General features: G+C 40.2%; 1 protein-coding gene across 7 annotated transcripts in view; it reads left to right on the forward strand.

Moving 5' to 3' along the window:
- The window catches only part of rps6ka5 (ribosomal protein S6 kinase, polypeptide 5), a 222,500-nt gene that overhangs the window by 174,938 nt on the left and 26,366 nt on the right, over window positions 1-21,196 (forward strand). For all 7 annotated transcript variants that reach the window (XM_043696941.1, XM_043696946.1, XM_043696943.1 and 4 more), the window contains 4 exons: window positions 8,626-8,709; window positions 12,392-12,495; window positions 13,266-13,416; window positions 18,083-18,244. In XM_043696941.1, coding sequence (XP_043552876.1) covers window positions 8,626-8,709; window positions 12,392-12,495; window positions 13,266-13,416; window positions 18,083-18,244 — 501 coding nt within the window. The remainder of the gene's footprint in view (window positions 1-8,625; window positions 8,710-12,391; window positions 12,496-13,265; window positions 13,417-18,082; window positions 18,245-21,196) is intronic.

A 21,196-nucleotide genomic window follows, 5' to 3' on the forward strand; every position in this document is an offset into this window, starting at 1 on the left:
TTACTGAAGCCCATATAGATTACATTCACCACTCTGCCCTTGTCAATTCTCTTCTTATTTCTTCCAAAAACCCAATCAAGTTAGTCAGACATGATTTCCCACGTACAAAGTCATGTTGACTATCCCCAGTCAGCCTCTGCCTTTCCAAGTACATGGAACTCCTGTCCTTCAGGATTCCCTCCAGCAACTTGCCCACCACCAATGTCAGGCTCACTGGTCGATGGCTCGCTGGCTTTTCTTTACCCCCTTTCTTAAATAGTGGCACCACGTTAACCAACCTCCAGTCTTCTAGCACCCCACCTGTGGCTATCGATAATACGGGTATCTCAGCAAGGGGCCCAGCAATCATTTCCCAAGGTTCCCACAGAGTTCCAGGGTAGACCTGATCAAGGGTGATTAAACCTGAAACGTTAACTCTGATTTGTCTCCACAGATGCTGCCAAACTTGCTGAGCTTTTCCAGCAGTTTTTGTTTTAGTTTCTGATGTACATCGTCTGCAGTTCTTTTGTTTTTTGTCCAGTGCTAGTTTCTTGATTTTCCCCTGTATTCCTGCATGTGGTTTCTATGATGTGAGAAAACTGCTCACTGTACAGTACCTCTCACAGAAAGCTGCTCTGTCAGCAGCAAACATTGGCGCAAGTGCAAAATGGCATATAGATTTCGGCACATAGCGTCATAGAGATGTACAGCATGGAAACAGACCCTTCGGTCCAACCTGTCCACGCCGACCAGATATCCCAACCCAGTCTAGTCCCACCTGCCCATATCCCTCCAAACCCTTCCTATTCATATACCCATCCAAATGCCTCTTAAATGTGGCAATTGTACCAGCCTCCACCACATCCTCTGGCAGCTCATTACATACACGTACCACCCTATGCGTGAAAAAGTTGCCTCTTAGGTCTCTTTTATATCTTTCCCCTCTCACCCTAAACCTATGCCCTCTAGTTCTGGACTCCCCGATCCTAGGGAAAAGACTTTGTCTACTTTTCCTATCCATGCCCCTCATAATTTTGTAAACCTCTATAAGGTCATCCCTCAGCCTCCGACGCTCCAGGGAAAACAGCCCCAGCCTGTTCAGCCTCTCCCTATAGCTCAAATCCTCCAACCCTGGCAACATCCTTGTAAATCTTTTCTGAACCCTTTCAAGTTTCACAACATCTTTCCGATAGGAAGGAGACCCGAATTGCACGCAATATTCCAACAGTGGCCTAACCAATGTCCTGTACAGCCGCAACATGACCTCCCAAATCCTGTACTCAACACTCTGACCAATAAAGGAAAGCATACCAAACGCCTTCGTCACTATCCCATTTACCACTTCCAAGGAGCTATGAACCTGCACTCCAAGGTCTCTTTGTTCAGCAACACTCCCTAGGACCTTACCATTAAGTGTATAAGTCCTGCTAAAATTTGCTTTCCCAAAATGCAGCACTTCGCATTTATCTGAATTAAACTCCATCTGCCACTTCTCAGCCCATTGGTCCAGATCCTGTTGTAATCTAAAATAACCCTCTTCGCTGTCCACTACACCTCCAATTTTGATGTCATCTGCAAACTTACTAACTGCATCTCTTATGCTCGCATCCAAATCATTGGTGTAAATGACAAAAAGTCGAGGACCCAGCACCGATCCTTGTGGCACTCTAATATTCACAGGCCTCCAGTCTGAAAAACAACCCTCCACCACCACCTTCTGTCTTCTACCTTTGAGCCAGTCCTGTATCCAAATGGCTAGTTCTCCCTTTATTCCATGAGATCTAACCTTGCTATTCAGTCTCCCATGGGGAACCTTGTCGAACGCCTTACTGAAGTCCATATAGATCACATCTACTGCTCTGCCCTCTTCAATCTTCTTTGTTACTTCTTCACAAAACTCAATCAAGTTTGTGAGATATGATTTCCCACGCACAAAGCCATGTTGACTTTCCCTAATCAGTCTTTGCCTTTCCAAATACATACACATCCTGTCCCTCAGTATTCCCTCCAACAACTTGCCCACCACCGAGGTCAGGTTCACCGGTCTATAGTTCCCTGGCTTGTCTTTACCGCCCTTCTTAAACAGTGGCACCACATTTGCCAACCTCCAATCTTCCGGTACCTCACCTATGACTATCGATGATACAAATATCTCAGCAAGAGGCCCAGCAATCACTTCTCTGGCTTCCCACAGAATTCTTGGGTACACCTAATCAGGTCCTGGGGATTTATCCACCTTTAACCGTTTCAAGATATCCAGCAATTCCTCCTCTGTAATCTGGACATTTTGCAAGATGTCGCCATCTATTTCCCTACAGTCTATATCTTCCATATCCTTTTCCACAGTAAATACTGATGCAAAATATTCATTTAGTATCTCCCACATTTTCTGTGGCTCAACACAAAGGCCGCCTTGCTGATCTTTGAGGGGCTCTATTCTCTCCCTAGTTACCCTCATGTGCAGAATGACACAAAGACCGGTACCAACATTGCACATGCGCGGACATAGGCACACGAGAAGAATGGCGTGATGATTTCGGTGCATGCACAAAACGAAGCACGCAAACTGATCCTCACTGGAATCAGGCTATTGCCAATGGACGTAATGCAATATACTGTTTCCTAATTTTTCAGCTGTCAAAACGCACGCTATCCCAGAACTACCTGTGATGTAGTATTTACATCTGTACACAATACTCCAGCTGAGGTTCAACAAATGTCTTGTACAATCTCAATACATTTTTTCGCTGATGTATGCTGTGCCCCTATTTATAAGGCTTAAGATAATTTATGTTTTATTAACTGCTGTCTCCACGTGTCCTGAGTCTTAGACTTAGGACCAGACCATCAAGGTGAGATGCTCGGAAGCATTACTACACACAAAGAGGTTTGGAACTCTATCCACAATTATTAATGAATGCGTTGTTATGATGTTAGTTTTAACCAGAGATTCATAAGTATTTGTTGAGCAAAGGTATCAAGTGCTATGAGCCAAAGGCAGATATATGGAGTTAGGACACATATCGGTCATGTTCTCATTCAATGGCAGAACATGCTCAAGGGACTGAATGGTCTGCTCCTGTTTCTATTTTCCTATGCCCTATAAAAAACTTTTCTCTAATACTCAGGAGTGGCACAGATTGTAAACCTACTTAAAAATGTGAGATATATTTTTAAGATTGACCTACATCAAAATAGTCACAATTTTAATCAACCTTGCTTTCAAATCAATTGTAGTCGAGAGTGTGGTGCTGGGAAAGCACCGCTGGTCAGGCAGCATCCGAGGAGCAGGCGAATCAACATTTCGGGCATTAGCCCTTCATCAGAAATGGAATAATTCCTGAAGAAGGGATTATGCCCAAAACGCTGATGCTCCTGCTCCTCGGATGCTGCCTGACCTGCTGTGCTTTTCCAACACCACACTCTCAATTCTGATCTCCAGCACTTTCCTCACTTTCTCCTTCAAATCAGTTGTGACCTGAATTCCTTCTTTTATTTCAACAGTAACTGCAGTCAGGAGAACTGTAAGATAGCAGACCACCTCATGGTTTTGCAACAAGGTGTCATTGTCAAGAATAGCGTAAAATCCTTCAGTGAAGCAATTCTAAAAGGAAACAAAAAACAGTTTCTCTGCATCTGAGCAAATGTAAATAACAAATCTTTTAGATTATTCTCTGAAAGGTATAACCAATCTTCAAAAAGCAAAGGATAATAAGTTGAAGTAGACAGCTGAATTTGGTGTTTTCAGTTATGGTGGAATGCATTTGTCTGTATTCAGCGCTGAAAATGTATTTTGCTACGAGCCAAGCCTTGAGCCATGTTGCTGAGTCTACACCAGTAAACCTAATGTAGGTGCTGCATCTGACAGCATTACAAAAGAGAAGTTTCAGGAAGAGGAGATTTCCAAGTTGCAGGCAAACTGAATGGGTATTGTGCGAGAAACTTTTAAAACAAATTTAAGTTGACAGGACCATGGAGAAATGAATTTCATTTGCAACGTGCTTATTTTACCTAATTCCAAAAGTATAGGATTTATATTCATGGTTTTCTTGCTCCTTCTCCCAGCTTCCCCAGTGGCGCCACTACCATAATGGAGTAATTATTCACTCTTACGCTGTGGACATAATCTTTTCAGTTCCAATACAGGGATCACTTCAATTCAACAATCTTCCATTTTCTTTCTTTTTGAGAAGCAAAACCTCTCAAAATGTTCGTCATTGCAACATAAGAACACATACTATCATTATACATGGACCTCTGATGTGTTATTTTCAAATATAGCATAATGATATGTGTTTTAAATAATCACGTTGTCAGCACTTAAACTTTGAATAGCATTCGGTCAGGATATCTGAAGATTGAACACGCACCAGCAGTTTCAAGAACAGCTTCTTTCCTGTCATTATTAGACTGGTGAATGGACTCTCCAGCTTCAAATAATGTTGATCTTGTTAATGATGATCTGCTTCAGGCACAGCCTGTCTGGTGTAGCCAGTATGCCTCACTTTTCCAAGTTCTTTTTAACCCTGCGATTTGTATGCCCTTGTTTACTATGATCTGCCTGTACTGCTTGCAAACAAAGCTTTTCACAGTACTGAGGTACACGTGACAATAAATCAAACCAAATCAAATCGATTGTATTCATTGAGATTTAGCTGTGCCTGGAGATAGCACATTCAGTTGTGTGGCACTTGGGTGAAGTGAAAGTAGTCACGAGTACAGATTCAGATTATAAATCAGGCATAACTTATATCATTAAAATATTTTAACTCAAATGCAGCTTTATTCTCCATTTTTCCCATTGGTACTAACATGCTAAATAAATCTGGTGGCTGCAATGTCTATTATCCATCCCTTAAGTGTCTGTCTGATGGATGTTACTGGTGTCAATGCCAGCGGCTCCTAAGTTATTTTAAAGAAAACATATGGTGAAATGGAACATGACAGGTGCGTAGTTCATTCCAAATGGTAAACTTGTTAATTAGCCGCTAGTAGTCAGTTTGGCCTAGAGATTACTAAAAGTGTTGGACTCCATTTTTTGAAAGCAGGCTCAGCTTGCAATGTATTTGGAGATATGAGGTCAATTTGCCTTTATTGACTGCTTTTTCTATACCAAGAATAGAGCAACTGCACTAAGCCAGAACATTTAACAATTTCCTAATCTTAAATCACATTTCTGATTTTAGTTTCAAATAATTAACTCTGCCTGAGCTTAAATACTTCGTCCTTGTATCTACATTTTTCATGTTAACTTTGTGGTAACAACAGACATAGAATAGTACAACACAAGAACAGGCCCTTCTTCACACCATATCTCCTCCAACCATGATGCCATTCTAAACTAATCCCATCTGTCTGCATGTGGTTCATATCCATCTATATCCTGCCTGTTTATTTGTCTGTCAAAATGCCTCTTGAACATTGCTATTGCATTTACTTCTACAGGTGCCCACCACCCTCTGTGTAAAAAAACTTGCCTCTCATCTCCTTTAAACTTTTCCCCTCTCACTATGCCCCATAGTATTTGATATTTCCACCATGGGAACAAGGTTCTGACTGTCCACCCTATAATACCTCTCATAATTTTATATATTTCTATCAGGTCGTCCTTCAGCTTCCGATACTCTTGCAAAAACAATCCAGGTTTGTCCAAACTCTCCTTATAGCTAATACAATCCAATCCAGGCAACGTCCTGGTAAACCTCTTTTGCACTCTACACGTCCCTCGTCTAGTGCGGCGACCAGAACTGCACACAACATCCAAATGTGACCTAACTAAAGTTTTATACAGTTGCAACATGTCTTTATCAACTTTATACTTACTGCCCTAACCGATGAAAGCAAGCATGCTGTATGCCTTCTACCGTCTTCTCCATTTGTGTTGCCACTTTCAGGGAGCTTTAGACTTCTATGGATTGCACCCCAAGATCCCTCTGTAAATTAGTCCTCCTAATGGTTATGCCATTTACTGCATGTTATTTTGTCAAATGTAAAGTGTTCTATTTGAACCAAAACAAAACAGTTAAAATAACCATTGGGAGAATCTGGCATACCACTTAATCCTGACGTTCATTCGTGTACAGCTTTAAGTGGACATATAAATTAAACTGAGGGACAGAGGAAGAGACTGGAAGTGACACTAGGGGTGAAGAGGTGAAACAACAATGACAAGCGGTTGTTGCAGTCTGCAGTTATGGTAATTAAGGTGCCATTATATCTAGTTTATTCAGGAAACAAAGTTTTTTTTGGATAAAAACTTGCTTTCCAATCGTACAAACAGGTTGGCCTTTACCAAAATCTACATTACAACTTGGGATGCCTGCTTCAACATGCCAAATGTTAAAAAACACTTTAACCAAGTCCAATCCATACAACAAAATCTGGATTCCATTTCATAGCTTATTTTTATATTTTGATGTGTTTTCTCTCTTTCCTTTTTTGCTGTGTCTAGCGACAAGGCAACTTCCTGTCCCTTCTAGATTGTAATTGAAGATAATGTGGCATGTATCTTTCTGAGGTCTAACATTTCCTTAGATTGCAGTACTTAGTTCTTGTTCAGACATCCATATAAACCACTATTTATTAGTCACAGCTGAGGTTTGCAAAAGGAATCATCCATTCAATGTGCTAATCATTAAGTGAACAAGTTCAGGAATACAAGAACTTCTTCAAAGCATAAGATTCTTCATTTATGCAACTGAAGTATTGCAGCCAAGAGAACGAACTGAGGAAAACCACATGTTGAATTCCTTTGTAAAATGACTGTCCTTGCAATAAACACATCCGTTTCTTACATGCGAGTGATCATCAGTTCTTAACCCACAAGCATTTTAACAGTGATCTCTATACGTGTGTGTGTCTTTAAATTCTTAACTCAAATCCGTGAAATGGTGTTGTAATGTGACATTCTTCGATTTGCTATCTCTTGTACAGACTTGGCTTGGTGCTATATAAAATTTTTTTGGATTTCTCTTTTTGTGTTTGAATGGACAGCTAGAAAAAGCACTTACGGCACATCCTTAACAATTTAGAATAAACTTGGAGAGTTCAATTACAATGAGGTGACTTTATTTGGTGCCACACTTTCACTGGCCAATGGTCACTTCAGGTCAGGATTTAATCTTAACTTCAAGTGACTGAAGACGGGTGATCAGTGGTGTTAAAACATCGGTAGGCATATAACATAATTGAGTACGAGGAGTTTGAGGGAAAATCTGTTGAGTATTACCAGCATTCCTCTTCCTTTAACTTATGATTTGGCTTGAAAATCCTGCTGATGTGTAGTTCTTGTGTTTGAATCATGGTTTTGCCATAACTGGGACCATTGGTTTGATGAGTGATTGACTAGTGAGCTAAGAAGAAGTAGATTAGTAGCTGGTCTTGCAGTCACCCTGATTGGTGTTTTTTTCCTTTGATAAACTTGAAACTAATGTATCATAATTGTAGGGATTTCTTCATAATTAATGTGATCATTGAAGAACCGGCATGCATCTTGAAACTGGTTACTCTAGGACTAGATCTTTCTTTGACTCGGTGCCAGCAGTCTGAGAAATTCCAGATCTGGAAATCCCAACTAGAGTTTTTTTTTTATAGATATTTTTATTAGAAATTTAACATTTTTACAAGTTTACAAAAATAAACAAAACTCTCAGATATAAACATTGATATACAATTAGCTCAAATATACAATAGCCAAAATTTGACAAAAAAAAACAAAACAACAAAAAAAAACCGAAAAGAAAAAAAAACAAACAAACAAAACTCAACTATCTACTAATCTAACCTACAACTAACCAGGGTGTATATTTAAGTCTCTTACATGCTCGGGATGTGTTAACATCAGATATGATAAAACCCGTATTCGTGCGGGATTCCTCCCCCGAGGGGCCGCGGACCAGCCAGGTCTGTAGTCTCAATTAAATAAAAGCCCTTGTTAGGATAGCCGAAATATCTGTATTTATGTAATTCAAAAAGGGCTGCCATATTTTATAAAATAATTCGGTCTTTCGGTGCACCATATTTGTAAGGAAGTCAAGGGGAATACATTCCATAATTAGTCTGTGCCAATTTGAAAGTCCAGGGGGGCCCTCCGCCACCCAGTTCCAACTAGAGTTTTTAAGGGGAATCAGAATATTTGAGTGGGGTGAAGACAAGCGAGTGAACATAATGTGTGCACCCAAGAAGAAATAAAAGAAGCTGAGCAAATTAAGCATATCTCATTAAATTTATGGATGCTAAACCCTGACAGATAAATTAAACTAATTGTCAACATGTTATCCAAATCAAAGAGATTTAAATTTATTGGCTTTATACAGAGACCACAGAATGTCTTGAGCTTTATCTCATGACCAAGATAAAAGCAAGAAAGACATCGTATGGTTCCAAACCCAAAGATAAATGCAAATTTATCTCTGCACATCAGAAATTAGCTAATGCTTTTAAGATTTAAGGGATTGTTATTCATCTTCAATTTTCATTCTGTGGAAGAAGAGTTTGCTGACACGAACTATGACTAGGTCGTTTGATTGTTTCTGTAGCATGTTAGGTTATGAAAAGAATCTTGTGATAGTTTTAAAATTGTTCTTCAATTTGAAACAGGTATTCACGTTCTGATTTTCATTCTTCACATTTCTATTTTAACTCCAGAATGAACGAGCATATTCCTTTTGTGGTACTATAGAGTACATGGCTCCAGAAATTGTTCAAGGTGGAGATGCAGGACATGATAAGGTATATACTCTCTGCAGAAGTTTGCTCTCTGTTGACAAAGTAATTTGGCTTAATAGTCAGTATGGTCATCCAGTCGTACTGCTCAGACCCTAATGTCTGTTCTTAAGAAGGAATTTCGTACTTTTATATCTATAGCATTGCAATTTTCACAATCTCTAACATCTAGCACAGCAAGTGGGGGTGAACAAAATACATTAGATTAGAAGTTAATTATTAACACAGCTTCACAGTTTTTAATGAAAACAAAAACCCATTAACATCAAAACTGGTTCTGAAGGTTTTTAATTGAATGTTGAACCTTTCAGTTAAGGAACAAGAACTCCATTCCATAAATAATCATTGTTAATAATCAAAAAGGAAAACAAAAATACTGCAACTGCTGTTAATCATTGGGTTTTGTCTAAATGAACAGTAATCACTGAAAAATAGTGAACAAGGATGAGGCAGAAATGTTTGTGAATATTTTAAATGAGACTTGACTGAGGCAGGGCACAAACTATTTTTGAGAGCTTTTCTTGAGCGTTGCAACTTGATTATTGGGGCTCTGTTTTGGTGTTTGGGAGCTACTCCCTCATTCTGTCCAATTCATTTATTAGATATGCACTCATGTAGAACATTACCTTTGAATTTGTTTTGACTTATAGCATATTTGTATGAAAAGAATAGGGTACACAGAAGCAGAATTAGAAGAATTAATTTACATTAGCGAGTTTTGAGAAGATTTGTAGCTGAGATTGAGGTTCTGGATGTAGGTTTGCTCGCTGAGCTGAAAGGTTCATTTTCAGATGTTTCGTCACCATACTAGGTAACATCATCAGTGAGCCTCCGGAGAAGCCCTGGTGGCTTGGCCCGCTTTCTATTTATGTGTTTAGATTTCCTTGGTTTGATGATGTCATTTCCTGTGGTGACATCATTTCCTGTGGCTATGCCATTTCCTGTTATTTTTCTCGGGTGGTAAATAGGATCCAAGTCAATGTGTTTGTTGATAGAGTTCCAGTTGAAATGCCATGCTGCTAGGAATTCTCATGCATGTCTCTGTTTGGCTTGTCCCAAGATGGATGTGTTGCCCCAGTCGAAGTGGTGTCCTTCCTCATCTGCATGTAAGGATATTAGTGAGAGTAGGTCATGTCTTTTTGTGGCTAGTTGATGTTCATGTACATACATGAACCACAAAAAAGACATGACCCGCTCTCAGTAGTAGCATGATTTTCCAATCTGAATTCTATCAACAAACACATTGACTTGGATCCCACTTACCAAACTAAGGACATCACCAAACCAAGGAAACCTAAACACGTAAATAGAAAGCGGGCCATGCCACCAGTGCTTCATCCGGATTCTCACTGATGATATTACCTAGTATGGTGATGAAACGTCTGAAAACAAACCTTCCAGCTCAGCGAGCAAACCTACATCCAGAATAATTTATATACTTAAAAAAAATTAAACTTAAAGCTAAAGCATATAAGTAAGCATTAATTTCTTAGATACTATTTAAATTGGCACAAGGCAACAAGTCTAAGTTGTTAAAGTTTTCTCATTCAAAATAATTAACACAAAAGAATTGCCCTTACACATCCCCTACAGCCTGATAAGTCACAGCTACAGTGTTTCTGTTACATATGTACAAAGGTGGAACATTGTAACTAAGCAGTTACTACCTTTTTATTGATTATCAGATCTGATTCACAGATTTAAATTTAACAATTGATTATTACAAATGCATGCTCTATAAACAATGTTCCACAGGTTCCCCACTGTTCTGATTTCTTTGCCGCCTTCCTTTCACTTCCCAATTCTTGCACGCTGCCTCTTTCTCTCATCTCTTGCTCCCTCTAACTCTTAACCCTTGTTGCAGCCTCCATTTCCTTCCTGATCCCTTGCAAATTCCCGCTTTCCCATACCTGTTGACCAGCCCCTCTTTGTCCCATCCCTACTTACAGCCTCCTGTTCTCTCCCTCACCAACCCCTTTGCAGCATCTCTTCAAACCCCTTGCTGCCTGCAACCTCCCCATAAACCCCTCAGCCCCTTTAAAGCCTCACTGTCTCCCTTCACATCACCTTGTCACACTGCCCCCTCCCCCCACCCATCCCCAGGCACAACCCAACATACTTGTGGCCCCCGGGCTCTCTTTATTGACTTTGAAGGTTTTGTCTTCCTCACAATCCCCTCACCCCAGTACAAAAACTTGGTTAGCTTGGCAAAAAGGCAGCTTAAGAACCTTGCCTTCATTCCATTCACTATGGTGAGTTTTCTCTGGTTGGTCACTCCTGTGATTGATTTTAGTAGGGTGATTTGGGGATCTTTGGGAGTGGATTCGCCTGCCACCCCTGTGTATTTTGAATGTTAGTCCGAAGTAAGACTTTGAATACTTACTTTCCAACTTGTTTGAAAGTGTACAAAAACGAAAGGAATCCTGAAATCCTTCCAAAGGAAGAGCTGGTATATGTTCAGTTGCAAAATGTTCTCAAAACATATCTCAAACAGTTTGACTAGCTCATTAAGAAACCATGACAGGAAATTGTGTACATTAGAAATTGCCAACATAGAAATTTGCATAGACTGTTCTTAAGCTAAAGGCTAAAAGTATGCCCCAATTTTCTTTACAAGATCTAGATTTTCTCAATCTATTGAGAATAGACAGTAGATCTGTTGAAATTTCATGCATATCCATAAGTTGGTTTATTGGCAGGTTAATAGTCGAAGAGTTTACTCTGCAGCCCACAGATAACTTGATCACTTGTACAATAGCTTAATTTCAGTATTTGCCTATGGGTCAGTTAGGTATTGGACTTTATTTTAATTACTGCAATTTTTATTCTGTTGCAGCCTTTCCCCTTTGACATTCATCAGTTTTCCTTTATGCCCACCAATTCTCCCATTGGGGAATAGTCTCCCTGCAGATGTTTTAATGACACTTCTTGCCCAATATTTTAAGTATGTAGAGGCCACCACCTTCTTCAGATAACCTTGTTAAGATTAGAGTACTGCCCTCTTCCTTTCCCACTCCCAGGGAGAAAGGTTGGATATGAATAACTTCAGAGCAAAATAAATTAAGGTCTTATTGTCATGTTTCACGCTCTTAACATTAGAGATGTGATTCGGTGTGTTACATGTCATATTTCTACATATAATAAGCTGATTTTAGTCAACAGTAAATTTAGATATTTTTCATCAGCTTGTTCAGATATGTTAGGACACACGTCTGAGGCAGTTAGGACTTGGATTCTTTTGGCCCAAAGATAGGGGCAATGATACTAAGCAACAAGATCCTTAAAAATGAATTGAAAGCACCACACAATTTTAGTTGTTCAACAATGTAAGGTTGAGGTTCTATCATCCAGAAAGGGCCATTCCCTTAAGAGAGAAAAACAAGTATAGCTTGTTTCATTACTCCACAAGCATGGGGCAAGGGGAGGAAGCAGTGCAACCAAGAACTCTCACAGCCAGTGCCATGGTTGAACCAACATTGTTGTATTTATTCTGCACCACACTCTAGTCAGCTAACCAAGCTCCATTGTTCAAAAAGAACCAAATTAAAGGCTACATCCAAGAATTTTCTTCTATCCATATACTGTAGCATTTTCTTCCTCTATGACGAACAAATGAATGCAGTAGCAGATCAGACTGTATAATGTACAGTCTTTTTGTAACTTAACATTAGCCCTTTTCTTTGTTCAGGCTGTAGATTGGTGGAGCCTTGGAGTCCTGATGTACGAACTGAAAACTGGAGCATCACCTTTTACTGTTGATGGAGAAAGGAATTCACAATCTGAAATTTCAAAGTAAGGAGTGGAATTGCTGTTGCTAGATAACATTTAGCACATGATTTGACCTATCTTAGTTCCGTTCTTCAGCAAAGCAGGGTTAGATGGAGTAAGGTAGGAGGAGGCCAGTGGGGACTGTAATCAGTGGCATGGACTCTTGCACCAAATGGCCTCTTTGTCTTGGAGTTCGCCCATTGGTGCATCCTGTAATTCTGTACATAATTCTAAAGTTTTTGCCTATACTAGTCTGTCAGGAAACGTAGATTGATTAATCTTTGTGTGAAGAGGAATTTCCTGATATCAGTTTTAAATCTGTGTCCTCTATTCTATTCCAAATTTGATTTTGAAATCAGGATTACTTTGTCCTCAATGTAAAAATGTTCTATATCACCAGTCAGAAACCTCATTTCTATTCTGAAAAGCTTCAGTTTCTCAAAAGCTCAATTTCCTCGAGGTTTATCCTTAGTCATTTGAACTCTATTTCTCCTTTCCATACCGAGTACCTAATACTTGTTTGCCTTAAACTTCATCTTTCATCCCTCTGTACATTTACACTTCTGTGCAACTCATTCTAATTACCATTTGATATTATTTTTATGTCAAACCCATTTAATATTAAGTTTATATAATTGTATCCCTTTGGTTGATCCGATGAGCACTGAGGTAGGTAATCCACCAAATGCATTGTATTCAACCCAACAGTAAAATTGGAAGTGTAGCATTTAAGTTCACCAAGTTAACAATGTTTAAAAGTTTAACAATTAAACATGTTCATTCTCCCCCATTAGGAGAATTTTGAAGAGTGATCCTCCATATCCTCCAGAAATTGGTCCTTTAGCTAAAGATGTAATGAAGCAGCTCCTGATTAAAGATCCGAAGAAACGGTTGGGCTCTGGTCCAGGAGGTGCTGATGAAATTAAGTCTCACCCCTTCTTCCAGGTGTGGAAAATAAAATGTGGTTAATATTAAACTGTGGTCCTTTGACTAGCCATCGTGGAATCCTGTTTACATGCGGTCGGTTAGGTTAGACAAAAACATTATAACTTAGTTTGGTTATTCCATTATTAGCTGAGTTAGCAAGAAATAATTACAGTTACTGGAATCTGCAGCAAAAATTAAGAGTACTGGAAACACTCATTAAGTCTTGCCTTCATCGGTCAGGGTATAGAGTAAAAAAATTGGCAAGCTACGTTGGAATATTGCGTACAGTTCTAGTCATCACACTGCCAGAAGGATGAGATTGTACAGAAAAAAGTTTACTAGATGTTATCTGGTTTGGAAGGTACAGCTGTAAGGAGAGATTGAACTTGGTTTGTTTTCACTTGAACAGTGAAGAATGAGGAACAACCTGATAGAAGTTTACAAAATTATAAAAGGCATGGGATAGAATGGATAGCCAGTTGTCTTTCAGAACAGAAATGTCAAGTACTAGGGCGCATACCTTTAAGGTACAACAGGGTAGGTTTAAAGGAGATTTGAGAGGCAGGTTCTTTGGGCAAAGGATGGTAAGTGCCTGGAATGTGCTACCTGAGGAGGTAATGGAGGCGGATACAATAGCAATGTTTAAGAGGCATCTTGACAGATATATAAATAAGCAGGGAATAAAAGGATACAGACAGCATAGAGGCAAAAGGGTTTTAGTTTAGAAAGGCATTGTGTGTCAGCGCAGCCTTGGTGGACTGAAGGGCCTGATCCGCTGCTGTACTGTTATTTGTCCTTAAGTCAGAGGAAGTGCAGGCCCCTTTGTCAGAATACTAGTGCACTAATGCATGTTGTTAGAGACTGTGTTTGTGCCAGTTTGTCTTTGTGTGTGCTTTTTGCCAATCTTGTTTATGCTCCTTTCAGAATGCTATGGAAGATATATATATGAATCAGAATTTGGAAGCTGATTGAGAGTGCATGAAGAACTCTGTTTTTATTTACAGTATTGTGATGTGCTAACATTTTGTTTGGCCTCAATGTTTTCTGTGGACTGAGCTTGCATTATAATACTTGCTTCTTGTAGTTTCTGTGTTTCAAAACAAGTAGGAGCAGGCGTAGGCCCTATACCCCTTTGAACCTACCTTCCTAATCAATAAGATCAAAAAAGAAAACATCATCTTCAATTTGCATTTTACTGTTCACAACAACCAATGATCTCAAAGCCAACAAGTAAAAGTGTGATCACTGCTATAGTGTAGGAAACAGAACAGCCAAAACACACAAAGCAAACTCCCATGTTAGCAATAAAATGAGGATCAGATAGTAATCAGTTTCTGCTGTGTTGATTGAGGCATCAGAAACCAAAGCTAACTCCACAGCTCTACAAAATAGTGCCATGAAAGTTTTTACATATCCACAAGCAGGTTTGGAGCTTCAGTTTAACATCTCATCACTCAAAGTGAAAACATGACTCAGCTTGAACCACAGTGAGTTGAAGGAAGTGACATTTAGCTGAGCATTTTGTGTCAGTCAAAGATAATTTTCTACTGCTCCTGTACTTGATGCTTTCACCTTTGCTGGGCACCCTCCACCCTCTCAAGAACAGTGTTGGCATGAGCTAATCCATGGAATAGAACAAATGACATTGCTAAACTGGTACTGGCCTTTATTTTAGTAACCAAAACCTGGAATAGAGCATGAATCCTAAATCTTATAACTTAGAGACCAGAGTGCTATTAACAAACCCACCTCCGACTCTTAATACCCAATAGCAGAATGGAAGGAATCATTCAAAGTCATTTTGCCTTAACTTAAAATAATTTCTGCCACCTTCCACCTCCACCATTTCTAGCAGTGCCCACCAATTACTTTGAATGTAATTTTGACTGCACACTCTTAATGTTGGATGACAGTGTTCCAAATGTGGTATTATATTGATGACTTCTGTCTACAAGTGGTTCCAGTGCCACTTACTGGTTGTTTCATTGAACATTCTGAGGAAAATATTTGGGTCAGGTGCAATATGTCCTGAAAAGGCTTTCTGAAGTGCTGGGCAAGAATTACCACTAGGAGGTGGTATAGTTGACAAAAGATTTTAAAGTTTCACTTCCTAAAATTGTCTTTCCTTTATGTACCTATCTAAACCTAAATTTTTGAAGTATAATTCTATTGACTTATAGGCAAATGTGGCAGCCAGTTATGTGTCCTGAGCAACAATGAGAGAAATTACTAGTGAATTTAAGGATTAGATGAGAGACTTGGACTCAGGGAAATTCACTGCTTTTACACTGGTGCTGTGGTCTCTTTTGCATTCACCCTCGGCAGAATTATTTGAAGCACTAAGATTCCTGCTCTGTCCACAGAACCAGTCTACTCACTTGGCTTGAGCCTTTCCCACTGGTTAATTAATTACCCAGTTAACGACCACAGTTGTCCAACTGGTGAGTAACCTTGGAAAATTGTGATGGAGACAGGGCTCACGGGCAGGCAATAAGAAGGCCACATACCGGATATAACATGAAACCCACCCCACCACACCTCGTACTTTCCAGTAAAGGCATGGTAAATCCAATGTAGCATTTCTTCTGAAAGACAGCACCAGTAACAAAACAGCATTTTCTCAGTACTGCATTGAAGTGTTAGCAGGAATAATGTGCTCAAGTCTCTTAAATCTATAGTGTTCAGCACAGTTTTAATAGGTGTTAAAGTGAGAAGTCACACAAGACCAGGTTATAGTCCGACAGATTTATTTGAATTTACAAGCTTTTGAAGCATTGCTCCTTCATCAGTTGAGATTCACCTGACGAAGGAGCAGCACTCCAAAAGCTTGTGATTTCAAATAAACCTGTTGGACTATAATCTGGTGTCATGTAACTTTTGACTTTGTCCACCACAGTCCAACACCTGCACCTCCACATTATTAGTAGGTAATTAGAAAGGGCATCCTGACTACTCTCCACCTCTCTCCTCTCCACAAACCTAAGTGCTGTATTTCTAGTATAGCTACTGCTTGAGAGTAGCGAGTTCAACCACCGTTGGACTCGTTGTGTTATTTAGTACACAGTCTCTTTGTTTTCTGCTGTACGCTAAACTACTAATAACGATTGGTGAAAAGTACAGGCCAAATTCTTCCCAGTACTGAATAACAGAGGCTGTGGCAAGAAATGTGAGAACTTGAGCAAGGTTTTTCTCAACATCAGGAGCAACCAGTCACATTTTCCAACTAAATTCCTGCTATCTAGACAAGATTCCCACTGGTGAGCAGTGAGATGCCTACTGATAGGGATTATTGCTCGTTGCCACCCTAATTATTACTTCATTAATATGCACTCTGTTATTCTGCAAACAACTAGATAGAAATCAAACACGGAATTCCTAACTTCAAAGTCATAGCAGGTACTTGGTGACTCCAACCTGATGTTTGCTCCTCTGGACCACTATTTTGGCCACCATGTACCAATGTCTCTGAACATTCTCTGGTGTTGATATTCCCCTGCCTGCTATATTTATGTAAAATGACTGGAGCCATGTAGGACATCTTCTGACTGATAGTGCTTGTTTGGGTAAACAGCAGGCTTTTAAAGATGGCATTGGTACAAAGGATGTCAATACATTCCGGGATATCCACTGAGTGGCAAATTTTTCTGGGAACAGCATATGTTAAAATGGGGCTGGAATTGATGTGAGGGACATCACAGGGGCAAGGTAGATGGTTAATGAGGTAAGTTATAAGGAGAGGCTGAATAGGCTGGGGCATTTTACCCTAGAGCTAGGGGAGGTGTGCTTTATAGAGATTTATAAAATCATGAGGGGCATAAATTAGGTGAATAGTGAAGGTCTTTTCCCCAGTTAGGGAAGTACAGAACTAGACGGCATAGGTTTAAGGTGAGAAGGGAAAGATTTTAAAGGGACCTGAAGAGCAACTTTTTCACACAGAGAGTGGTGCTTATATGGAATGAACTGCCAGAGGAAGTGGTGGAGGCTGGTACAATTACAACATTTCTGAGACATTTGGACAAATGGAGTCATAGAGTATTACAGCACAGAAACAGACCCTTTGGTCCAACCAGTCCATGCTAAACATAAATCCCAAACTAAGCTAATCCCACCTGCCTGCTCCTGACCCATATCCCTGTAAACCTTTCCTATTCGTGTACCTATCCAAATATATTTTAAACATAGTTGTGCACACATCCACCACTTCCTCAGGAAGTTCATTCCACATGCAAATCACCCTCTGTGTAAAAAACATGAATAAGGAAGGTTTAGAGAGATATGGGCCTAATGCAGGCCAATGGAACTAATTCAGTTTAGGAAACCTGATCAGCATGGTCAACTTGGATCGAAGAGTTTGTTTGCATGCTGTATAACTCTATGACACTAGGATACGGCTGACAGCCAAATATTCAGCCCAAGATGTTAGTTGCCTGTTGTATCTATTTAATCTTTTAAAAGTGATTGGAGGGAACTAAACCACTGCTTTATAAATATGTTCTAAGTGGAGAATATTGTATGATTTCTTTCCAATATCGACTGCAGTTATTAATTGTAACAAACACTTATAAGTTTCTCACACTGTGTTTCTATGTTCGGGATATTTTGTCATGTTGTGGGAGCTGTATAAATGCAAGTTGTTGTGAGCTATTGTTAATAGCCTTCTCTGTCATACTTTTACTATTGGCAGAAGATAAATTGGGATGAGTTATCAGCCAAAAACATTGAAGCTCCATTTAAACCTGTCATCAGGGATGAGTTGGACGTTAGCAATTTTGCTGAAGAGTTCACAGAAATGGATCCTACATATTCACCCGCAGCACTGCCTCAGAACTCTGATAGAATATTTCAGGTCAGTACCATTAAAACACTGTCAAATCTCTTAGAATAGATTTGTTAAACAAACACCTGTACAGCCATAAAGTCATACACTACAGAAACAGACTCTTTGGTCCAATTCACCCACACCAACCAGATATCCCAATCTGACCTATTCCTATTTGCCAGCGCTTGGCCCATATCCATCTTCCTATTCATATACCCATCTAGATGCTTTTCAAATGTTGTAATTATACCCGTCACCACCACTTCCTCTGGCAGCTTGTTCCATACACACACCACTGTCTGTGTGAAAAAGATATCCATCAGGTCCTTTTTAAATCTTTTCCCTCTCATCTTAAACGTATGTCATTCAGCTTTAGAGTCTGGGGAAGGGTCACTGGATTAAATCTGATTACTGTCAACAGATGCTGCCAGACCTGCTGAGCTTTTTTTGCAATTTCTCTTTTTGCCTCTTTACAGCTAATCTGGTTCACCCCTGTCAGCATCCTGGTGAATTTACATTGTACCTCCTTCAGTGCAATCACATCTGCCTTTTAGTGCGGTGAACAGAACTGCACACAGTATTCCAGTTGTGGTCAAACTATAGTCCTGTACCATTCCAACAAAAGCTCCCTGCCTGTATAATCTTTGCCATGACTGATAAAGAAAAGTGTTCTGTATGTCTTCATAAGCAAAACGTTATCCTGTCCAGCTGTCTTTGGGGATCTGTGAACAAGCACCCCAACATCCCTCTGTTCCTCCTCGTGTTCTGCTAGTCATTGAATACTCCTTTGTCTATTTGATCTGTTTGGGGAGGGTGGGGGAGGCCTACTTATAAAGTATTCTTAAATAAAAAAAAGTCCACAGAAAATACTGTCACTTGTTAACTAAATAAAACTAACCATCTGTTATATTAGACACATAAAGTGTTAGAGGTAGGCTGAATTGTATGATTCATGACTTGCAAAATGATAGTCCCATAATCTGGTTGCAGAAAAAGTCAAGTATTTTTGGCCACCCACTCCAAAACTGTTTCCGGCATTCTGGCATCACCAGTTGAAGCTCCCCTACATCAGAGTGAATTGGCATAAACTTGCTGTATAATTATGACACTAGAGGCCTTATACCCACTAACAAGGTCAAGACCCCAAAGGTATTTTCATTTAAATCTATTTTCTGAATGCAAACACGTCAGACCAACATTTACTGCTGCTGTTCACATGAAGCTATGTTAGTCAACAGTGCTAAATGTCATCACTTTTCAACAACAGTCAAATTATAACTTTTTTCAGTTTTATCCTTTTCATTTTTCTTGCACCTGTGATTTCAAATTCCTCTATTCAAAGAATTCTGTTAGCTGTTTCTAAAATGTCCTGTGATATATCATCTGCTAAAAATAATTGCTATTACTAGGAATGTACTAAAGCACAAGTGAACTAATGAAAATTTCATGGCATACTTATATTAACTGTGACAAATCAGCACAACCAGAGGTTCGATGCTTCCAGCCAGGTCAGAAGAGGATATTTTTAGACAAGTAAAAGAGTCGTGATAGGAGAATGAATTAAGAGTACTATGTGGAAACAAACCAATGAACATGTAAGAGTGGAGGAGAAAAAAAGAGAGAGGATAGACAGAAGGGCAGGAGCAAAGAGGAAATGTGGGGTAGAGAGATTGAGGAAATGGGGAGAGACCTGTGGCAGAAAGAGATTAAGGGAGAAGTCAAAGAAAGAAAGGAGGTCGGAAGGAAGGAAAGAGTGAGGGAGGGAGAAAGAGAGGAAAGGGAAAGAGAGAGATTAAACTGTGGGGAGAGAAAAATAGAAAGACAGATAGAGAGAGGAAAGGTGGGGAGTTTGAGACAAGTGGGGGTAAAGAAAAAAGGGGGGGTAAGAAACAATGTAGAAAGTGAGAGAGGGAGAGACAGGACATGAGGGGGTAGGTGAGAAAGGTGGGATAAAAGGGGGAATAAAAGAGAGAGTGGAGGGGTAAGGGGGAAAGAGGGGAACAAGATGAGGAGTGCAGGGGAGACAGGAAATCTAAGGGACAGATGGGTACGGATGAAGGGAAATACTGAGGAGTGGAACTGAAGAAAGGAAATGAAGGAGAGGAAGAAAAAGGCGAAGAGAAGAGAGTGGAAGGGAGCGAAGGCAGGAAAGAAAATCTAAGGGAATGAAAACTAATGCTGTTTCCTACCATTGGCATAGCCTGAATTAGAAAGTTGAGAGGAGAGAATTATCTAAATTTAATGGTCACACATCTTCTCTCATCACTGGTTGATTGTTATTGAAGTCTAGGTGAAAACAAGGACTGCAGATGCTGGAGATCAGAGTCAAGATTAGAGTGGTGCTGGAAAAGCACAGCAGTTCAGGCAGCATCCGAGAAGTAGGAAAATCAATGTTCTGATGATGGGCTGTTAATGTCGATTTTCCTGCTCCTTGGATGCTGCCTTTTCCAGCACCACACTAATCTTGACCCTGTGTCGTATGGGCAGATCAGCAAAAAATATCGCTCACGATCGCCCAAAAGTCTAACGCAAAGTATAGTGCAGCCTGATGCCATAGGGGTTGAAGTGTTCCGAGGTGGAAGATGAGGCGTTCTTCCTCCAGGCGTCGGGTGGTGAGGGAGCAGCGGTGGAGGATACCCAGGACCTGCATGTCGTCGGCAGAGGGGAAGTTGAAATGTTGGGCCATGGGGCAGTGGGGTTGATTGGTGCGGGTGTCCCGGAGATGTTCCCTAAAGCGCTCTGCTCGGAGGCGTCCAGTCTCTCCAATGTAGAGGAGACCACATCAGGAGCAACGGATACAATAAATGATATTGGTGGGTGTGCAGGTAAAACTTTGATGGATGTGGAAGGCTCCTTTAGGGCCTTGGATGGAGGTGAGGGAGGAGGTGTGCGCACAGGTTTTGCAATTTCTGCGGTGGCAGGGGAGGGTGCCAGGAAGGGAGGGTGGGTTGTTGGGGGGCATGGACCTGACCAGGTAGT

The sequence above is a fragment of the Chiloscyllium plagiosum genome, chromosome 10 (assembly GCF_004010195.1).
Source record: "Chiloscyllium plagiosum isolate BGI_BamShark_2017 chromosome 10, ASM401019v2, whole genome shotgun sequence".
In the NCBI taxonomy this organism is placed as follows: Eukaryota; Metazoa; Chordata; class Chondrichthyes; order Orectolobiformes; family Hemiscylliidae; genus Chiloscyllium; species Chiloscyllium plagiosum.